This window comes from Telmatherina bonti, assembly GCF_933228915.1.
Source record: "Telmatherina bonti genome assembly, chromosome: 4".
Taxonomy (NCBI): domain Eukaryota; kingdom Metazoa; phylum Chordata; class Actinopteri; order Atheriniformes; family Telmatherinidae; genus Telmatherina; species Telmatherina bonti.
In genome coordinates, this window is record NC_136622.1 from 8,851,635 (window position 1) to 8,871,171 (window position 19,537).

A 19,537-nucleotide genomic window follows, 5' to 3' on the forward strand; every position below is an offset into this window, starting at 1 on the left:
TCAGTTCCGCAGAACTCGTGTTCTTGGGGTATATATTATAAAAGTATCATCGCATGAGCAAGACCCGCGGTTACATAAACAAAGGTCGCACATGTGAGGTCATAGTATTTTTTGTTGCAGACGTTTAAAAACCTAAAATCCTGGTTATACACGTCCACATGCAGATGTGCAAATGGAGTATTCACACATCTTCACTTTGGTAGGAGGTTTTAAAACCCATCTTTTTTTTTTAATCTGCATTTTTGTGTGGATGACAGGACAAACAGGAGAAAAATATCTTTGTTTTGTGAGATACCCGCTACGTGTGGACTTGATAAATACAATGGAAAATATCTCGAAATAAACCAGGCTGTAGACACTACAATGACGTCTGACCTAGATAACTGTTGTAGAAAACCTTCTTAAATCTTAAGGATGTTTGATTTAGGTTTTTTTTTTTTTTTTTTTAACATATCTGATGTGTCGATTTTATCCAACTCTAATTTACTGATAGGTGATACTGATATTTTTGGAGTGAGTTGTGCCACATAAAAATATCTGAAAAACTTTACATGACAACATTTTTATTGTGATATTGTGATGAATATTCTATTACATATTGACATTATAGTTTATAGGAGATTTAGCTGATGAGTTTGATATATAATATGTGCACGTTGCGTAAAAGTCATTAAAATAAAAAACAATCTCAATAATTTCGGATATCGCGTCTTAATGTCGATATCGGCCGATATTATTGGTATGTCAATAATTTGCGGACATGCTCAATAAATAGCTGTCATTATTTTTGACGGTGTTATTAGTCGTGTTATTTTATTTAAAAAAAAAAAAAACTTAAGTTACAAAAGTCTAATCAATAATGGAGAGAGAATAAATATCGTAGTAAAAAGTTGTTGTAATGTAATGTAATGTTTGTATTTTAAGGCAGTGAAGTTTGCTGAAACAGATTTAACTGTGTTGCGGCCACAGAATATGTATTAGCATAACTTTAATAACGGCTTCACCCTGATGACACATCAAAACGATACATTCACCATGATATTTATCAGAATATTCATCACAATATCACAATAAAAATGTTGCATATTTGCAGTGTGAGGCGTGGCCAGACCTGAGCTTTGTGAAATCTCTGTATTTTAAACGTCTTGGCTCGACGCTCCAGCGTCCTCATCTTCCTCATCTCCAGCTTCTCCGCCTCAACAGAATCCGACGGCTGCATTTGAAGCTGATGGGAAAATTATTTTAACAAGAGTGCACTGATAAGAACACAGCTCCCCTGTTTGCTCCGTCCACTCATTACCTCCTCATCAAGCAGGTCAAGGTCATCCTGTTCGAACATATCATCATCGTCGTCGTCATCGTCGTCCCCTTCGACGCCCTCTTCTGAGGCACTGTGAACGTGTCTGAACGTCGTTTCTATTAGAGAAAGGGAAGATCAGTTATTGCATCAACTTTTTCCCCTCATCAAAGTGAAGATGCAGGTTTTACTGACCCACTCTTCCTGGATGACCAACGTGGATACTGAGTCGGCTGTCTCTGTTGATCCTGGGAGATGAAAGATTCCAGGGAGAAAACTTGGATCGGGTCCTGTTCTGCCCGTTTGGCATCTCTTTTTTCTTGAAGCACCGCCGGTTCCTCTTCTCTCGGACGTGACCGGCTGTGCTCCCACTCCAGTAGCCCTCCTCTTCTTGGCCATCTAGACCCTCCTGCTTCGGAAGCACTCCTGCGTTTGCAGAGGAAGAGGAGCAGGAGGAAGATCCTCCATGGGTCTCAGAGTCCGAATCAACGCTGATGCTCTCGGGGTTCCTCAGCTGCCTCTTCTCCTCATCAGTCAACGGAAGCTTTCGCAGTGCCTTCTTAGGACGAGAATCTGGCCCTGATCTCTCCTCTGGAGCTGCTGGAGGTGAAGGCTCCTCCGGAGTGGAAAGATTCACCAGGAAGGTGGTTCGGGGTTTTGCTGCAGGAGAAGACTCAGAGCTGGGAGTGGTCTGCCTGGACAAGCGGGGCTTTGGGACTGGACAGGGCCTTGTTTCCTCCTCCTCCTGAGTGGGAGCTACAGCCTCAAATACAGGTGAAGGGTCTGCAGAGGTGTCAGACTTGTGTGGCTCCTTGGGGCCTTCTTTGGATCCAGGTGCATGCTGATCTGTTTCTTTGGGGTTGTGGGACTGGGAGCGATCAGAAGGATCACAGTCCAGAGTGTGGTCGTACTCTTCATCAGAAGGAGATGGTGTGAAATCATCACTGGAAAGGCCGTCCTCTGCATCTGCCTGCTGAACGTTGCTGCCCTACAAACAGGAACAGGGAGAAGTCAGCAAGTTAGTCCTGCTGACGGCGAACCGGCAACCAGAGGTTATTTAAATATGAACATAAATAACATGAAACATAATACACACAAATAGTCAAAAAGGAGTGAGAAGTACAACTTGTTTGCCCCTCCCCCTCCATGAATAATCCATACAACTGGTTTAAACATGTCTAGATGTTCATGTCTGTTTTACATATAAATACATATACCTACAGTTGTGCTCATATTTATTCATACCTTTTCATTAAAGAAGCAAAAAAAACAGCTGCCTGTAAAATAAGCTGAAATTGGCCAAAGTGGTGATAAATAAAAATTTTATGAAAATCATTACATTATTTTCTAATTCTGGTTCAATAGAAATATTTCTTTTAAAAAAGCAAACAAATAAGATAATTGATTGCATATTACATCACTCATAAAGTAATATGTAGTTGAAGAATCCTTTAATGTTTCCGCTCCAGTCAGGTGTTTTCTGTTCCTCTCAGTCAGACTTCTGCACCTGTTGACAGGTATTTTGTCCCACTGTTCAACAGAAAAGTGCTCCAATTTCTCCAGGACCAACTTCTTTGTTTATTTTTTCTTTCTTCAACTCAATTAAATGAAAAAACAGTGTCTTATATTACTAAATTATATTTTTGCAATTTTTTAGTTATTGTTCCTTTTTTAAGTCTCCAGTTATTTGAGTGATTGTTGTAAATTCAGCCTTTTCTTTAATGAAAGGGGATGAATACATATGAGCACAACTGTATAAACAAACTCGTATATACACACACATATATACACCTGCATACATACCCAGTTATAAATGTATAAACTCAACAACATACCCTGATAGACCTATCCCTACTTTAAACATGCACCCTCCCATACAGTGTTTACACACCTGCACATACAAGTGAAAGTAACCAGTATAACTGAAAAAAACACTTCATGAAACCAGTCACCTCCTTCATCCCTGCTCCTCTTGGAAACATCTCTGTATCTCATTTTAAACCAGTGTTTCTTAGTCCAGGTCCTCAGGACCCCCCCCCCCGCCCTGCATGTCTTATAGGCAACCCTACTTTAACACATCTGAATGACACCTGAGGAAGTTCAGCATGTGACTCAGCTGCTTTGGAGGAGGAAGATGTAAAACATGCAGGGTAGGGTGGATTCTCAGGACTGAGAAACAGAGATTTATACGGTTTCATGCTTGGACATTTCTTCAGCTGTAAATATGTTCCATGGTCACACCACACTGAAGGAAACAAAACCTTTCCCAGCTGTACGGATTAATTCGATACTAAAAGGTAATTTTTCCCATAAATGTAAATGAATAGTGAATAAGTTCTGGATATTCATTGGCAACAGATTTTTTTTGAGCTTTGAACGTTGTTTGATATCCCAATATGTCGGTAAATCTTGACTGAAGGAGTAACTTTGTGGTCTCCTGATAGCTAGCGTTGGGAACATAGACTGTATATAGAAAGATGGACATCGCCTCTGTGATGTCACCCGAAGGTTTCTGACGAGCTGAATTGAAGCTCAGTGGGCGGTTCCTACGGTCGCCATGTTGGCAGAGGCATGCGTGTCGTCTCACCCAGAAAATACAGATATGAGCAAAGAGGTGGAGCTGAGAGGGGGGCTGTGAGCGTCATGGTGGATGATTGATATCAAGCGAACTCCGAGCTTTATGTAGCTAAGAGCTAATCAAGCTAACCTGGAGATAACAGGAGCTAACCAGCTAACGGAGTTAAGCGGGCTAAAGCTAAGTCACGTTGTTAACCGGCTAAAAACCGCGGTTGTTCTACGTTTTTCTTACGTGAAGCGGGACATCGGGTACCTGTCAATCAAGAGGACACGCCCCTAAATATGCCAAATTTTGAGTTTAAATTACTTTTAAATGGGCGAGTTAGAAAACCCCCCCCACAGTTGTTGTCATGAAGGTAAACCTGACCTATTAAACCGAAAATGGATTTTTGAACCAGGCTGTAAACATGTTTATTTCTGCTGTGAAGTTGGTCTTTTTAACATGGAAGTCTATGGAGATTCGCTCTGTTTTGCAGCCCCTAGTGGATGAAGGAGGAACTGCAGTTTTATACACTTCCGCATAGGCTTCACTTTTAACCGCTGGAGGTTGCCGCTTGGTTGGGAATTATAGGTGGATTATGTAACACCAGACTGAGAGGTTAAGGCGTTCTCACCTTATAAAATGTCTCATCTCCATCAGGAAGCAGCAGCTCGTCAGAGTGAAGCTCACAGTAAAACCTCCCTGTGGTGAAAGAAGAGTTCACATCCTTTATCCAATCACAGGTAAATGCAACGTATGTTTGTCCTTCAGATACACAGCAGGACGCTGCTTCTTCTTCTACTGCTGGCGCAGGAAAGTGGCCTTCCTTCTGGCAAACATCTTAACTTCATCGAGCTCAGGCGTATTAATGAGGCTGCATTCCACCTGTGTGAAATGTTTAGCTGGAGAACAAGACTTCAGGGGTGGGATGCAGCCTCATAAAAACGCCTCCAGGTTAGCTGGAGAATTAATCTCCATGGTAACTGATGAAGAAGTGAAGTCTTAGTTAATTCTGTTATCTAGACTTCTGGTGTGAAATAAGAGAAGTTTAATGAGAGTCTAAGACTCACCTGAGTTCTGGTCAAAGGCGTATCCTCCGAGTCGCAGCGTGATGCCGCATCGATGGCAGGTGAAGCAGCTCCGGTGGAAGAACTTTCCCTCCGCACTGATCCGCTCCAACGCGTACACCCTCTGAGAACAGAAGTAACACTCCTCACTGCTGGTCATCAGAACCGGAGTCAGAGGCTGTAGTTCTGGAGCAGGATCGGGATCAGGACCAGGACCGGGACTAGGAGGTAGTTCAGGGGACACAGGAGGCTCTGACGTCTGAGGAGGAGGTTAAGAGTCAGAACTAACAAGGCAAACAATCGTAAAGTAACAAAAAGTTGATCTGAGAGCTAAAAAAAAAACCCCCACTTTGTCCTCATCTCCCATCCTTCTCTCCGTTTCCCGTTTCCCAGACGCCAGCCGTTCCTGGACAGACGAGAAGAAAATCTGCGTTCGTCACTGCATGACGAGCGCGATAAAATGAAGCCAAACATTCAGCCTTTGGCCTCGACACGCCGGTGTCAGACTAGATAAGAACAGAGACTGAAGGCTGCCCCAGAATGGAAACATCTCTGTCGTTACCTTGCGCCTTTGCAGAGAATTGTGCTTCAGCTTGCTGAGGAAGAAGACAGCCGACTGTGTCCGGGAGAGACTGAGAGACTTGACGGATGGCAGAGAACCTGGAGCTTCTGAAAACCAGAGACTAACGTCAGGTAACCCGGGATCAGACCTCTACCGTCTGCATGAAGCTTGTCACAAAGCCTGACTCTTCATTTCTTTACATTTTCAAGAAGTACTCTTTAAGATTTTTCATTTTTTCGTTTTTTTTTTCCAGCAGCATCATCTGGATCCGTCTAGTCGGTCTGGATGAAAACTCTCCCGCTTCAGCTCTGAAGCTCACTCATTCATCATTCAGAGGAGGTTACTCAGACTGACAGCTCCCCTCCTGATCCCATCCCCATCAGAGCCGCTCATCACACCCACCTCGGCTCATTCAGCGCTTCCAAACGCTGCCATCTCACACACACACACACACACACACAAGCAGCAGAAAGTTCTGCTACCAGAAAGGCAGGAAATATACCTCCGCTGCTGACAGAAAATGTGTCCTCAGAAGAAACAGAGGCTGATCCCGTCAGAGCAGGAAGAATCAGCTGCTCTCTGACTGGGGCTGGCTCTGAGCGTCAACCACTCTACCTCAATGCATTGTGGGTGAGCTGCTCTTAAAGAGACAGTACCCACTCCACAGTGAGCGTGATTCAAAAGGAGGACACCTCATCCGTTTAAGGTGATGCTGATGCGGTGCAGTATCTTAGCAACCAAGTTATGTAAGCTGGATGTTGCTGTCACTAACAGCTTCTTCAGACAGAAATCAAATTAAGCTCAGTGATGATGGAGTCAGAAAATCTGGAACATTCTTCTGTGTTGAAATCAAACAAACCTTTTCCTTTTGGAGGCACGGCCAAAGCGTCTTGTATCTGGGTGAGGTAGAGGACCATGGACAGCTTGTCTATTTGGCCGCTGCTCGCCAAGTCAGCTGGAGACATCACAGGGGGGATGCCCAGCTCCTTCTCCAGAACAGAGAAGGCCAGCTGGGTGTTGTGGACTCCATCCGACTCCTTCAGGGTCAACATGTCACTTTGGAAAAAATGGACATCACGTTCACTGTTTAGTGTTAACTTCAGCAGATGTTTTCACATCAGCTTTTAGTGTCTGTTTGGTTTCTTTCAGACACTTCGAGGTCTTCTGACACACAAATGAGACCGGGTAAGAGTAGAAAGAGGCTGAATGTGTAAAATAAATTCTGTGTTCTGGAAAATGGAGATGAGGTGAATGTTGGGATGTAAATGCCTAAAAAAAAAAAAAAAAAAAACCTTTAAAAAAAATTCCCTGATGTCTTAGGTCTGGGCGATTAATGGGATTTTAATCTCAACTACAATCTGGGTTTTCAACGATGATAAAAATAAAAGGGTGTGATTATTTTCCTCTCTGCAGTTTCCTCTCCTGTTGTCTTCAGCTGCTAATCGAGCGTCTCTGGCGTTGCAGCGCTGTGCTGTAAACTCCTCCCACAGCCGCTTTGCTTTCATTCAGACACAGTTGCCAACTTGCCGACTTTCTCGCTAAATCTGGAGACTTTTTTTGTTAAAAGCGACAAATCTAGCAGCTTTTACTGGAGTTATTAGAGACTTTTCTGGTGTTTTGACGACTGACTTAAAGACACATTGTTCTGCAGTTACTGTAAGGAAGGAGCAGCGGGAGCCTCTCCCGTCCTAAAGCACTCCCAGGCGGCCAGTCTCAGTCGGCTCCGGCTGCAGGTCAATGTAGAATAACTGCAGTAGGTTGTGGAAGTTCACCTAAACATAGTTTATACCGTTGTCAGTGACAACTGGCTGCATTATTTTCCTATACATAGTTCGGCCAGTTAAACACTGTAATATCCCTCCGTTACGGGGCGTTACCATAGCAACGCGTTAACCAGCTGGTTCAGATCAGCCGTCTTTTAACAGGTGAATGAGAGAAACGCGCTGCAGCCTGACAGCGGTTGTTTGGTATAAAACATACATCCAGGCCAACGTAAAATAGTTCCTATATAAGTGGTAAAAGTGGATTAAACAACTCGGAACCGTGCATAAGACGGTTATAATGCACGACATGGAGTCTAGAACACCACGACGTGCAGCCCTGGTCTGGACAGTATTTGCTGCAACCAGCATCTTCAGACAAAACCTGGACTGTTCAGTACGTCTGCTCTCCCGCGCCCTCGTGCAACAGCTGCAGGATATTCCGTACGCCATGTTCCACACACACGTTAAGATGTACAAAAACAACTCTGTGTGGATCAGTTTTCTCTGCCAGACTGTCAGTACACAATGGCAAAGTACAAATTACTGAAACTCGCCGTTAAAAACTTGTGATTTAAACCTGAAGAATGAAACAGAAACATGTTGCTTAATTTTCCCACCTTAAAATTATCCCAACATAAATCCAAGGTAAGCTAATACGCTTCCTGTGAAGACGTTCACACACACATCAGTGAGGGTTGGCTAAGAGGTGCGCGCGCGCACACACACACACACACACACACACACACACACACTGACTCACTGAGAAGTAAACAGTGTTGGGTAATCATGATCATTCAGAACAAGACATTGGGAAGTTCCTGAGTTTCACTCCACTTGCTCTCATATGGAGTTAGTGTCATCATGCCTTTTTATTCTGTAAGTAAATTGAACAATGCTTCATCTCGCTTCGCAGTTTGTCTAAAGAAAGCGACGCAACCAACTCCGGAGAAAAGATAGAAAATACAGCAGAAAACCAGAGATGAAGATACTGCTTCATCTTTGTTAGCTTTGAACCAGTTCACTGCAAAAACTCAGCCTTAAAAAACAAGAAAAAAATGTACAAAAATGAGGTAAATGTTGCTTAAAATAAGATAAATTATCTGCCAACGGAACAAGAAAATTTGGCTTGTCAAGACTTCCCAGAACGAGTAAAAATACTCTTAAAACAAGAAGAATTCTCTGGCATAAAAACTAAGAATTATCTTACCTTTAAAAAAATAAGCATACGTGTCAATTTAAGATTTTTAATTGAATTAATTTTAATTTAATTTTTAAACTTAGATTTCAGTTTTTGCAGTGCACCCCTCTTGCTGGTTCAGCAGAAGAGTAAAGACTCAGTAGCTGTAGCTACCTCTCGCTACTGGTTCCACATCACTTAAAGCTAAATATCAGACATCAACTGGGGAAGACATTAAAACAGAAAAGCTGCTGTGTGTCGGCACAAACGATGGAAGAAGACGATGAAAAACATTTCTGTCGACCTCAACCTCCGATCCAAACACATCTGTTTCATTTGTAACGATTTTTTCTTTTTTAAGTTTCTTGTGAATTTGTGATTATTTGATGAGAATTTAAAGACGTATTAATCCTGAGTTACAGATTTGCTAACGTCACAAAGAGGTCTAAGTGCCTTGAAGCTGCACACAATTCCAAATCAGTGGGGATGAATCACGGAAACAAGAGCAGATACAGATTCAGCCATCTGAAGATTTCTGGGTATGTACTTCATACATTAGGGTCCCAGAACTGGAACTGGTCCACTTCCACCTGGAACAGTTAACCAGGAGAGTCTAACTCTAGTCCTAGAGGGCCGGTATCCGGCAGGTTTTTGTTGTTTCTCTCCACCAACACATCCGATTCAAATCAAACGGATCCTGCAGCTTCTTGTCAACATATTTATGAATTCTGGTCAGGTGTGTTGGAGCATGGAGACCAGGGGTGCGAAAATCGAATCGAAAAATCAAAAATCAAAAATCTGGATTTTTTGTTTCACAATTTTAAAATCGATTTTTTGTTAAAAAACAAGTTTTTTTTTCAATTAAATAAAATTAATTCATTCATTTTCCTAACTGCTTAATCCAATTCAGGGTCGCAGGGAAGCTGGATCCTATCCCAGCAGTCTTTGGGCGAAAGGCGGGGAACACCCTGGACAGCTCGCCAGTCCATCGCAGGGCTTAAATAAAATGAATCCACAATAAAATTTTTGACTTTTTTATTGGTTTTATTGATCTTTTTACGTGTCTTCTTGGACATTATAGCAGCAGAATGATGATCTGGCTACTGGGTTGTGTTTTCCCCCCAATTGAAATCAAGAAAAATGATGAGCAAAAACGCTTTTTTCACATTTCTTTTTGTTTTTAATCTACAACAATCAGCAATATTGAAGAATTGTGAGTCGCAATTTAAATCGAATCAGCACCCAAAAAAATCGGAATTGAATCGAATCGCGACAAAAGTATATCGTCGCAGCCCTAATAGAGACAAGGAAAACCAGTAGGACACTGGCCCTCCAGGACTGGAGTTTGACACCTGTGAGTTAACCTGTTACACTCACATTAGCTGAGGTCTGAAGTGATGGATCAGAGCGCACAGAGCCAACCCGGACCTCCACGACTGAGTAAAATCCTTTACGTTCACGTGATCGTAACCAGCCGTGTGTTTCTGGCACCACTTCAACAGCTCCTCAAACCCGCCGCCTGAATCTGAGAAGACAAACAGCTTCAGCTGTTTTACAGAAACAACAAGTTGAAACGGCGCGGAGCCTGTTCGGAGCTGCTCACCTGGACCCGTGTTGGACTGCCGGTCCTTCTGCTTCCTGCTGGGGGGATGAGGTTTATCAGCATCATACAGATGCTGCACCTGGAACAGCGAAAAGAAGAGAAGGTCATATAAACATCCATCAAGTCTTTAAAGACTGATGTTTTTTATCCAGTCGAGTAAAATGTTTTGTCTGGTTTCAAACATTTTTGTTGGATATTTTTTCCCAGTTCTGGCTCTGCTGGTTTTAATCTTCAGTGTGATTACGGGACTTCAGAGCTCTGACCTGGTTGCTCTGGATGGAGGACAGATTTATCCTCTGATAGCGCGTCCTGGGGTCGATGCTGAAACCAGCATAGTTCTTGCTGGTGTTTTCTGGGGTGGTCTGGGAGAGGAGCTGGTACATACTCTCTCTGTGTGAAAATAATGAAAGACAACTTAATCAGTTGTTTGTAACCTACATAAAAAATTAGTTGTATCTATATTAAATAATTCACTTAAATGTAGAAGGGAATAAGTTAGTTTTATTGTAAATACATTAAAAATAGATGGGACTCATAGTTTTCAGGCAAGTTCCGCCCATCTATGTCCTCTTCCGGTTCACCTAGAGACGTTCGCGCTAGATTTCAGCTGCGTATGAGAGACCATCAAGTTGCAACAACACTGGGGATAAAAGTTTTCGTTGGATGGAAAAGAACACCCAGAACTTTCTGCTTGAGCTTAGATAAAGTTCACAAACCATCTTGCTCCAGAGTGATTGCCGATTTAAAAGTAGCAAAAAAGTGAGTTTAATCGGCTTCGTAGCTGTAACGTTAGCACACATGCTACTGTTAGCTTAAGCGTCACGTTTCAGATGCTTCTGAAAGCCGAACTTATTGGTGAAATCACTCCTTATTCTTTGTTGTTAAGCTCCAGTGTCTCATAAGTGTTACATGTTGTTGTGGTAAAAATGATCCCTATATGTTAAGTTAATGGTTTCATCCATTTCATCACTGAAACATGGGGAGATAAACTGTATGCCCACGCCGGTTAGCCACCATGCTAACGATCTCAGGATGCTAATGTGAGTGACACCAACATGAAGTCTGACATGCGATTCCTGATCTTCCAACGCTGATCTGCCTTCATCTGCTGCAGAATGATTAAACACACTCACCTTTCAGCTAGGACCTTAAGATGTGGGATGCCCATCCCCCAGCTCCGGACCATCCACGCTGTGTCGAAAGCTGCCAGGAACCCACGAGCAATACCTGTTCCCAGAGGCCAGAAGGGCTGCAGACAGAAGAGCGCATCGTTTCTTCTTTGTCAACTGGAAACCAACTTGTATTTAACTGACAGAGAAGGCGGCTGGTCAATATTATCACAAAATAAATATAAAAAGGACGAAAATCTGAGTTTTTCCTCATGTAACTAAACTCAACATAATCAGCAGCAACAGAAGAAAGAAGTCTGACTTTAAAGGACCAGTGTGTAAACTTTCTTATATCTAGCGGTAAAGACGGACATGGCAAGTATTTCATATACTAAACATGGCTGTGAATGCATGGTGGCTGTCAGTGGCCAAACTTCATTAAGACAAGCATGTTTTCAAATGTTAGTAAATCCTAAAGAGCAGCGATGACTGCACTACAGGTAACTATGACGTTACATGTGTACTTCTACTTCTGTGCTCATTTGAAGGCTGGTTTATCCCAAACTGTGCTGGAGAAGATTGATTCGCAACCTAGGCTTGGGCCTCATGTTGAATACAAAGAAAAACATGAATCAGTCCAAGACTGAACAGCCAGATTCTCTGTTATAGTATATAATATTACACAATGTCCATCATTAAGTATTTATTTCTTGAATAAATTAAATTCTCTCTGAAGCTTAAGTTTTGAGGAAGAACAGTGAATGCAACATTATTAAAGCTGAAGCTGTGAAAATGCTGAATGTTTTTTTTGTTTCATTATTTCATAAAATAAAAAAATAATAATCATTTTTAAGCCCAACATAGTTTATGATAATTATCAAAAAATACATATTTTTTTCTATTAATAAATAAGGAATTATTTAAAACAACTAAACAGACAGAGGAGTCTCTTTAGCAAACTTTGTTGTTAATCAGCAGGACACGAATAAAGATTCATTTACTCTACACACCAAAATTTCTTGACACTCTCCAGAAAATAAAACACTATTTTTTTATTCCATATAAATATCCCTTTCAGTAAAGATGAGGCCTCAAATACATTTTATGACGCATTCATTCGACCAGTTATCTTGACCCGGCGTGCTTAGGCCTACCTCCACCAGACAGTCTCCAACCAGACCCATGAGCAGCTTCTTGCCCCTCCTCTCCCTGACCAGCGAGGCGTTCTCCGCTCGGTGCATGCAGGTGAAGTCAAACATGGCCACATCCGGCTGGCCGGCATGATTCTGAGCAAACTGGAGGTCAGACAGTTTTCCTCCGGTGGAGAAGAAAGCAGCGTCGTGGGCGTAATTGCACAAAGCCTCGTGGTCCACGTTTGCAGCAGCCAGCAGCTTTTCTGCATCACCGTAGTCCTGCAGAGACAGAGTGGGAGGTCTGATCACCTCCTCTGATACAGAATGAGGTGTTTTTAATCTTAGTTAACTTCTCTATCAAGAGCACTGCCTCCTGTCCCAAGTGACACATATAAATGAAGAGGTTTTCCAGGTGTTTAATAGAGGCGTTTACGCAGGTGAATATCTCAGGAGGACATCAGCTGATGCTGACGATGATCGAAGGAGCGCTTTCACACTTAGTATCGCTATATTTGTTGGAAAGCTGGAGAACCTAGCCCAGTTATTTGCAACAAACATTATGGTATTAAATCTTTGTACTTTAACATCGGTGATATTATGGGTTGGGAAGGGTGAAAACAAAACAAACAAACAAACAAAAAAAAAAGCCTGTAGCATTTCATATAAGGATCTGCGTCCAACTGGAGAGTCCACCAGCACCTTCCTACGATGTCCTCTACTGTTTGATTTCATGCTTGTGTTGTTCTCACTCATATGTAAGTCGCTTTGGATAAAAGTGCTAAATGAGTGTAGAATAGAATAGAATAGAATAGAATAGAATAGAATAGAATAGAATAGAATAGAACATTTCTATCAATGGTCAGAGTCAGGAAAATCCAGGGACACATCCCCACATCCCCCCTTAGAAACACCACAAGGGTTCAGAGAGACATGAAGCCCAACATAGTTTATGATAGGAAGACAGAATATTTCAACATCAACCCCCTTCGTCTCCATGGCAACTAGCAGGACCTTCATGATTGATTTCAAACAAAGGCAGCATCATTATAGCAAAGCATCAGCAGAGGTTTTTACAGATGGAATAAAACTTCTGACCATAAAACTCTAAAAGTAAGACATAATTTTACTCCCAAAGTTTTTGTCCACCGTGACGAGGCAGACATCTTTGTAATCAGTCTGCTTCGATAGGACACCTTTTCTTTCTATACCTTTTTCTTAGCAAATCTGTAAAGTGGACGGTGCTGTTCTCATGTTTTGCTTGGTTGTTGAACCGTTTGGTTTGGATGCCTGATATCATTATTATGCTAAATGTCTGCTGTCTCCATGTTAGTGCAAACATTTCATGTCCTGCATGCATCTTGTGAATTAGCTGGAAGAGTGTCGCATCTGCTGCATCCATCTGCTTCATTTGTTGCTTTTGGATGTCCTCACCTGTTTAATGACACCTCTCTTCAACAAACTCTTCTTCTTGGCCGTCATCACAAAGTAGTGAGTGTCATCTTTATAGTAGACGATGTTCTCCAGATCAATACCTGGACGGAAATGGAGCATGAAAGCATGGTTGGCTTACAACTGGGAGGCCGACAGGCTGGTTTTACCAGTTAACTGGAGGATTAAGGTGCTGAAATGAGTACTAGGTTCCACCACGATGAAGGTGTTTCAATTTAGAGGCAAACATTCAGCAGAACACAACAGGAGAAAACTGAAGTCAGACTGCAGCTCGGATCTTATTGCTCCTCCAGGACTACAGATGGACTCCTACCGGTCTCAGTGAGCAGGTCCTGGAAGAACTTTTGGTTATAGATGCGGGCCACACCACTGATCTCTGCTACTTGTGCTTCAGCTGCTGAGTTCCTGTTGATGAAGTTGGCCGTGATGCCGATTGCCAGCTTTCCTCTCAGCTCCTTGTGCTTAAAGCCTGGAAGTTAAGGGACATGAGAACACCGGTTTGAGGCGATGCAAGGCAAGTTTGTCTGTAGAGCACATTTTATCTACAGGACCGTTCATAGTGCTTTACATAAAGCATTAAAAATCATATAAAGTGCATTAAAAACAAACTTTAAATCAATCAATCAAACTTTATTTGGAGAGCACTTTCACATACCTCAAAGTAACCAAAGTGCTGTACAGGTAAAATAAATTAAATCAACATTAAAAGCACTAAAATAAAGACAACATAATAGTTAAAAAAGACAAAATAGACAGAAAAGACATTAGTGGTCCAAAAGTTTAAAGAGAAACAAAAGAAAATAGACAGAAAAAGCTAAAATAAAATAAGATAAAATGCAAGAATTAAAGTTGCAGTGTGAGGATTTAACAGCTGTTTTGATGAAGAGGGCAAGTTTTGATCAGCAGACCTGCTGAAGGGAATTTCTTCTCCTACTAAAAACTATCTATAAAGGAATCTGAGTAATGTGTTTATACTTGTTGCAACAAGAGGAACCTCAGTGAGTCAAGGCTGCATGAGTGTTTGTCTCACCATCGGGGATAAATCGGCCTCCTCCAGCGGAGATGAAGACATCAAACTGAAAGGCTGAAGCAGGATGAGACGCAGGCTGCAGCTTGGCCATCCAGCCTTTCAGAAGACATGATGACGATGTTAAAATAACTTTATTTTACGTTTGAACCGCGGTGTGTGTTAGTTATTTGTTAGATGTGGTACCATTGCTTCCAGAGGGTTCGATCAAGCCACAGAACTCCACTTTGGTGTGAACTTCCACCCCGAGGAGAAGAGACACCTTCAGCAGCATCAGCTGCAGCTGACGGATGCCTGCAAATACACACATTTCACAGGAAGGGTGTGTGTGAGAGATAATCTCATTGATCTATTTATCTGTTGAAATGCAGCGTCCACCTGTTCAGCTTCTTCTTAACACAAATACCTAATTAGCCAATCACCGGCAGCAACTCAGTGCTTCTAGTCATGTAAAACAGCTAAACTGAGGCTGAGACTGAAGCGAACATGCATAGAGGATCAGAAAAACACTGCCTGCTGTGATGAGTCTCCATTTCACCCTGATTATCAGAAAATAAAAGGGGAGCCAACCTGGTTCTTGTAAGGTGGACGTTATAAAGTGGTGACTGAGTGTGTTTGTCCAGGGAAAATACAAAAACATCAATTGTAGGCAAGTACAAATGCCACATTTAGGAGTCAATTCTGCATGAAAACTGACGATTGGGAATAAATCAAACATAGCTTGTCCAAAAATAGGAAGACCCACTTTAAAGACACCCTGCAGGACTTTTGTCATTTTCCCAGTCTCGCACCTTCTACCTGCTTATTCAGTCTTGCATCCCACAGTGCTGTTAGCTCTCTAGCCAGCAAAAGATAAGCATACAATGACTCTTATTTTGTGTTTTCCTGTGTTTCTTTGCTGAATCAGTGACGGTGAGAACAGCCGGTGTGTTTATATCCGGTTTGTTAGCGTGTGAAGTTTCCGCTGCAACGTGGCGGGTTGCACAGTGTGGTTTCTCAACCTCAGAGTGATGCTGGGTAGCAGCTGCTTCAGAACTGCACATAATAGATATCACTGTGTCATTGAGCAAGTCTGGAACACAAAGTTTTAAGGACAGAAAGTTACATAATATGTATTTAATATGGAGTTGGACTTCCTTTATTTCAGATTCCATTCTCTGTGGCATCGTCTCAACAAGTGGACCTTCTGTGATAGCGGACATGTGTGGGATTTATATATATATATATATATATATATATATATACACGATGTGCATGATGTGTCTTGTTCCCTGAAATGCCCTGCGATGGACTGGTGACTGTCCAGGGTGTACCCTGTCTTTGACCCACAGACTGCTGGGATAGGCTCCAGATTCCCCGCGACCCTACATTGGATTAATCGGTTAGGATAATGAATGAATGGCTGAATGTTCCCTGAACCACTCTTTCATAATTTGACTCCATAAATCTGGGAATTGTCATCTTGGAATATGGCTGCGCCAACAGAGAAAATGGAATAACCTTTCTCATTCAGGTTATTCAGGTAGTCATCTGACCTCATTTGGGCTCATAATGTTGCCAAACCTAGACCTGAGCAACACCCCCAGGCACTGGGCATGATGTCTGCATCCCTTCATCTCTCTCTTCTGACCCAGATGCTCCCATCACTCTGGAACAGGGTCAATTTGGACTCATCAGACCACATGACCTTCTTCCATTGTTCCAGAGTCTAGAACAATGAACTCAGTTGTTCAGTCAACAATCAATCGTTTCGATCCGTTGCAAACTGAAACCTTTACTTTCTGATTAGCTTCACTGATTAGTGGTTTTCCTAACAGCTGTTCAGTCTCTGGAGTTCCTTCACATTGTTCATGTGGAAATGTTCCTACTTTCCCAGTTAAACGTAGTCCTGAGTTCTACTGCTGTTTTTCTTCTTTCTGATTTCACCAAACGGTTACGCAATCGCTGATCACCATCATCCAGGACGCTTTTCTGACCACATTTCTTCCTGGAAGACGGTGGTTCCCCACTACCCTTCCAGTTTTTACTAATGCATTGGACAGTTCTTCACCCAGGTTTAGTAGATTCAGCACCTCCTTCGATGTTTTGGCTGCTTAACTCATGCCAATCATATGACCCTTCTAAAACAGACTAACACCTTTTCCATGACCACGGGATGAGTCTTTCTCCATTTTTGTTAAGCTACACGTTGCATCAGGAGTCACGAATGGTTGCAAATCCACAGATTTCAGCAGTTTAGGATCAGAGCAAACAGGAAAAAGCTACATGTCCACTAAAGCTGGAAATCCTTTAGACTTGTGGTAATAACTCATTTCAAACGTCAGACTTACTGATGTGATCCAGAGAACCGGAGCAGAATTTGCCGTAGAACTTTTTGGCTCCGAGCTCCCGGAGGTCGTAGATGGTAAAGGGCCACAAGTGGAGAACATTGTTCCTGGTGAAGTCCTCCCTCTTCTCCAGCACCACCACCTGAGCCCCCAGCAGGGAGAGCTCGATGGCTGTTCTCAGCCCACATGGACCAGCACCCAACACCAGACACTGCAGCAGAACACAGAACACTCAGAACCAGGACGGAAACAGAATCTATTCCAGTCTTTTGACCACAGTTGTGATTAAACGACTGAAAAACTTCAGAGTACTTCAGACTGTCTGAACCAGTCTAACTGGACCAGAAGCTGACAACGATGATAATGATGATGATTTTAAGCTTTTCTAACCTTGAGTTGAGCTCAGACTGAGGATTAGACATTCGTTCTGAATCCAATGAAGCTCTGTAAATCCATTAACATGAAAATAACAGGAGATCTTTCCATTTTAAATCCTTAAAACTCGTCTAGATCAGCGTTTTTCAACCACTGTGCCGCTGCACACTAGTGTGCCGTGTGAGATTATCAGGTGTGCCCTGAGAATTTACTCAATTTAACCTAATATGTCTGAAAAGCAGCTTTGTGTTGATCCAAACAGGCCCCAGTGTAAGATAATAAAATTCCTTGCTTTTGTGTTTATCTGATTTCTATTCAAGAGACTTTGACGAGATGGACTTTATATGAATAATATGGACTTTTTCCTTAAAAAAAACATTTTGGTTTGTGATGTCCCTTGTGATTTTTCAGTGAAAAAAAAGTGTGCCTTGCTTTAAAAAAAGGTTGAAAAACACTGGTCTAGATCACCAGCATCCATCAGCACTATCCTGTCCGGGAGCTTTACAAGCCAGCCACAAAATGCACTTTATTATGGTAAATACACGATGCATGATCCATGATAACACTATTATTTATCACATTTTCACCATAAAAAGATCATCATCATTACTATGTGACTGAGAAACCTTTATATATACCTGGAAATGGTGATGAAGACACTTCCTGTCAAACTGTCCACCAATCAGAGGTTAAAAGCACAAAAGTGAGCAGAAAGTTCTCTGTCTGTCTGAAATGAACCGTTCTAATGAACTTCTTTGGGTGGAGTAAAGCCAAGAGGTTTTTGATGCACGGTGATGCCAAACACCAGCTGAGCTGGGCTTGGTTTTGTCAGGATTAAAGGTAAATATATATAACTGTAAACAGCATAAACAGCCGGAGGAAAAGTGTAAATATGTGAAAAGTTACTGTTGTGTGGGTTTTTCTCCTGAAAGCTGAGGCGTGAGAGAATGATGTGCAGATGAGAAGAGATTTGTGTGTTATTTCTACGAAGTTCTGTATATAAATTCTGTTTTGTTGCTTTGGTTGGTCTTCATGCTTCTACATCTATTGATACTTTCATTTTAGCCTCATAATCTGAAACTAAGGCTGTCCCGCAAGAATAATGTTTGGCTTTCAACTGTCATTAAATAAAAAATGAAGGCACACAGACCCAAAAACGGAAAGAAAAAAAAGTTTGGAGTTTTAAGGTGCATTCACATCAGGATAGTCTGCCAGACTCGAGTCCCCAATGGAACGGGTCCGATTGGGGATCGGCTCAGTTTTATGGGGGTGTATCCATTCAGACCCAGATCATGTTCACGTTGCACTTTGGTGCAGACAAACCAAACCTTTACAATAATACATCCCCATTCCCACCAGAGGTGGCGCTGTGCTAGTATTTAGTAAAAGAGAGGACAAGACCCGCGTGAAGAAGAAAACTGTCGCAGGAGACGAAATTATGGCTGTTTTGGGTTTTTATTGTGTCTTATGCCAGTATACTGCAGAAATACACTGCAACAATGGACGCAGTACGACGAGGCAGAGGACCCTGACACCATCGCTATGCATTTACCCACAATGCAATGCTACCTCAAATGCAGGAAGTGACTTTTTTTGTAGTCTGCTTCCTGTATTCGGTCCGTTTGAAACGGGCTGAAACCTGTGTTTGTAGGTGGACTGAGTCCCCTTCTTTTGTCCGAATCAGAATTCGTTTGGCGCATTCACATTTCCCCAAACGAAGCAAACTTTACAAGCAACCAGACTCGGATTCGGATCAAAAAGGCTGATGTGAACGTACCCTTAAAAGGCTAAACTGCAGACCCTCATCATTTGGGAATATCTGGAGGTCAGTACCTTGTTCTTTGAGCATGCTTTTCCTTGCTGATATTCTGCATGACACACTCTTTTGTCCAGCTTGGTCCACAGAGCTTTGGCCTTCCAGTAGTTCAGTCTTTCCTTTAACCTGGCGTAGAAGTTCCTGTAATCTTTGGGATCAATGCTGAGCTGCCCACAAAGCTGCGAGAACAGGTGCTTCACATCCTGACAAGTCTTGGCTTGAACAAACAAGTCAAACGTAGCATGTGAAGGGTTAACGGAGTCCAGGCTTGCCAT

At 42.3% G+C, this 19,537-nt stretch overlaps 1 protein-coding gene across 1 annotated transcript in view; it reads right to left on the bottom strand.

Moving 5' to 3' along the window:
* The window catches only part of mical1 (microtubule associated monooxygenase, calponin and LIM domain containing 1), a gene marked incomplete at its 5' end in the record, with an annotated part of 28,264 nt that extends 8,727 nt beyond the window's left edge, over positions 1-19,537 (bottom strand). Inside the window, 19 exons of the mRNA XM_079239482.1 lie at positions 1,112-1,225; positions 1,301-1,416; positions 1,493-2,285; positions 4,489-4,556; positions 4,925-5,180; positions 5,271-5,327; positions 5,484-5,590; positions 6,343-6,539; positions 9,801-9,948; positions 10,027-10,105; positions 10,290-10,416; positions 11,160-11,275; positions 12,290-12,547; positions 13,700-13,800; positions 14,031-14,186; positions 14,748-14,843; positions 14,931-15,038; positions 17,075-17,282; positions 19,280-19,537. Of these exons, the coding sequence (XP_079095608.1) occupies positions 1,112-1,225; positions 1,301-1,416; positions 1,493-2,285; positions 4,489-4,556; positions 4,925-5,180; positions 5,271-5,327; positions 5,484-5,590; positions 6,343-6,539; positions 9,801-9,948; positions 10,027-10,105; positions 10,290-10,416; positions 11,160-11,275; positions 12,290-12,547; positions 13,700-13,800; positions 14,031-14,186; positions 14,748-14,843; positions 14,931-15,038; positions 17,075-17,282; positions 19,280-19,537 (3,363 nt within the window). The remainder of the gene's footprint in view (positions 1-1,111; positions 1,226-1,300; positions 1,417-1,492; positions 2,286-4,488; positions 4,557-4,924; positions 5,181-5,270; positions 5,328-5,483; positions 5,591-6,342; positions 6,540-9,800; positions 9,949-10,026; positions 10,106-10,289; positions 10,417-11,159; positions 11,276-12,289; positions 12,548-13,699; positions 13,801-14,030; positions 14,187-14,747; positions 14,844-14,930; positions 15,039-17,074; positions 17,283-19,279) is intronic.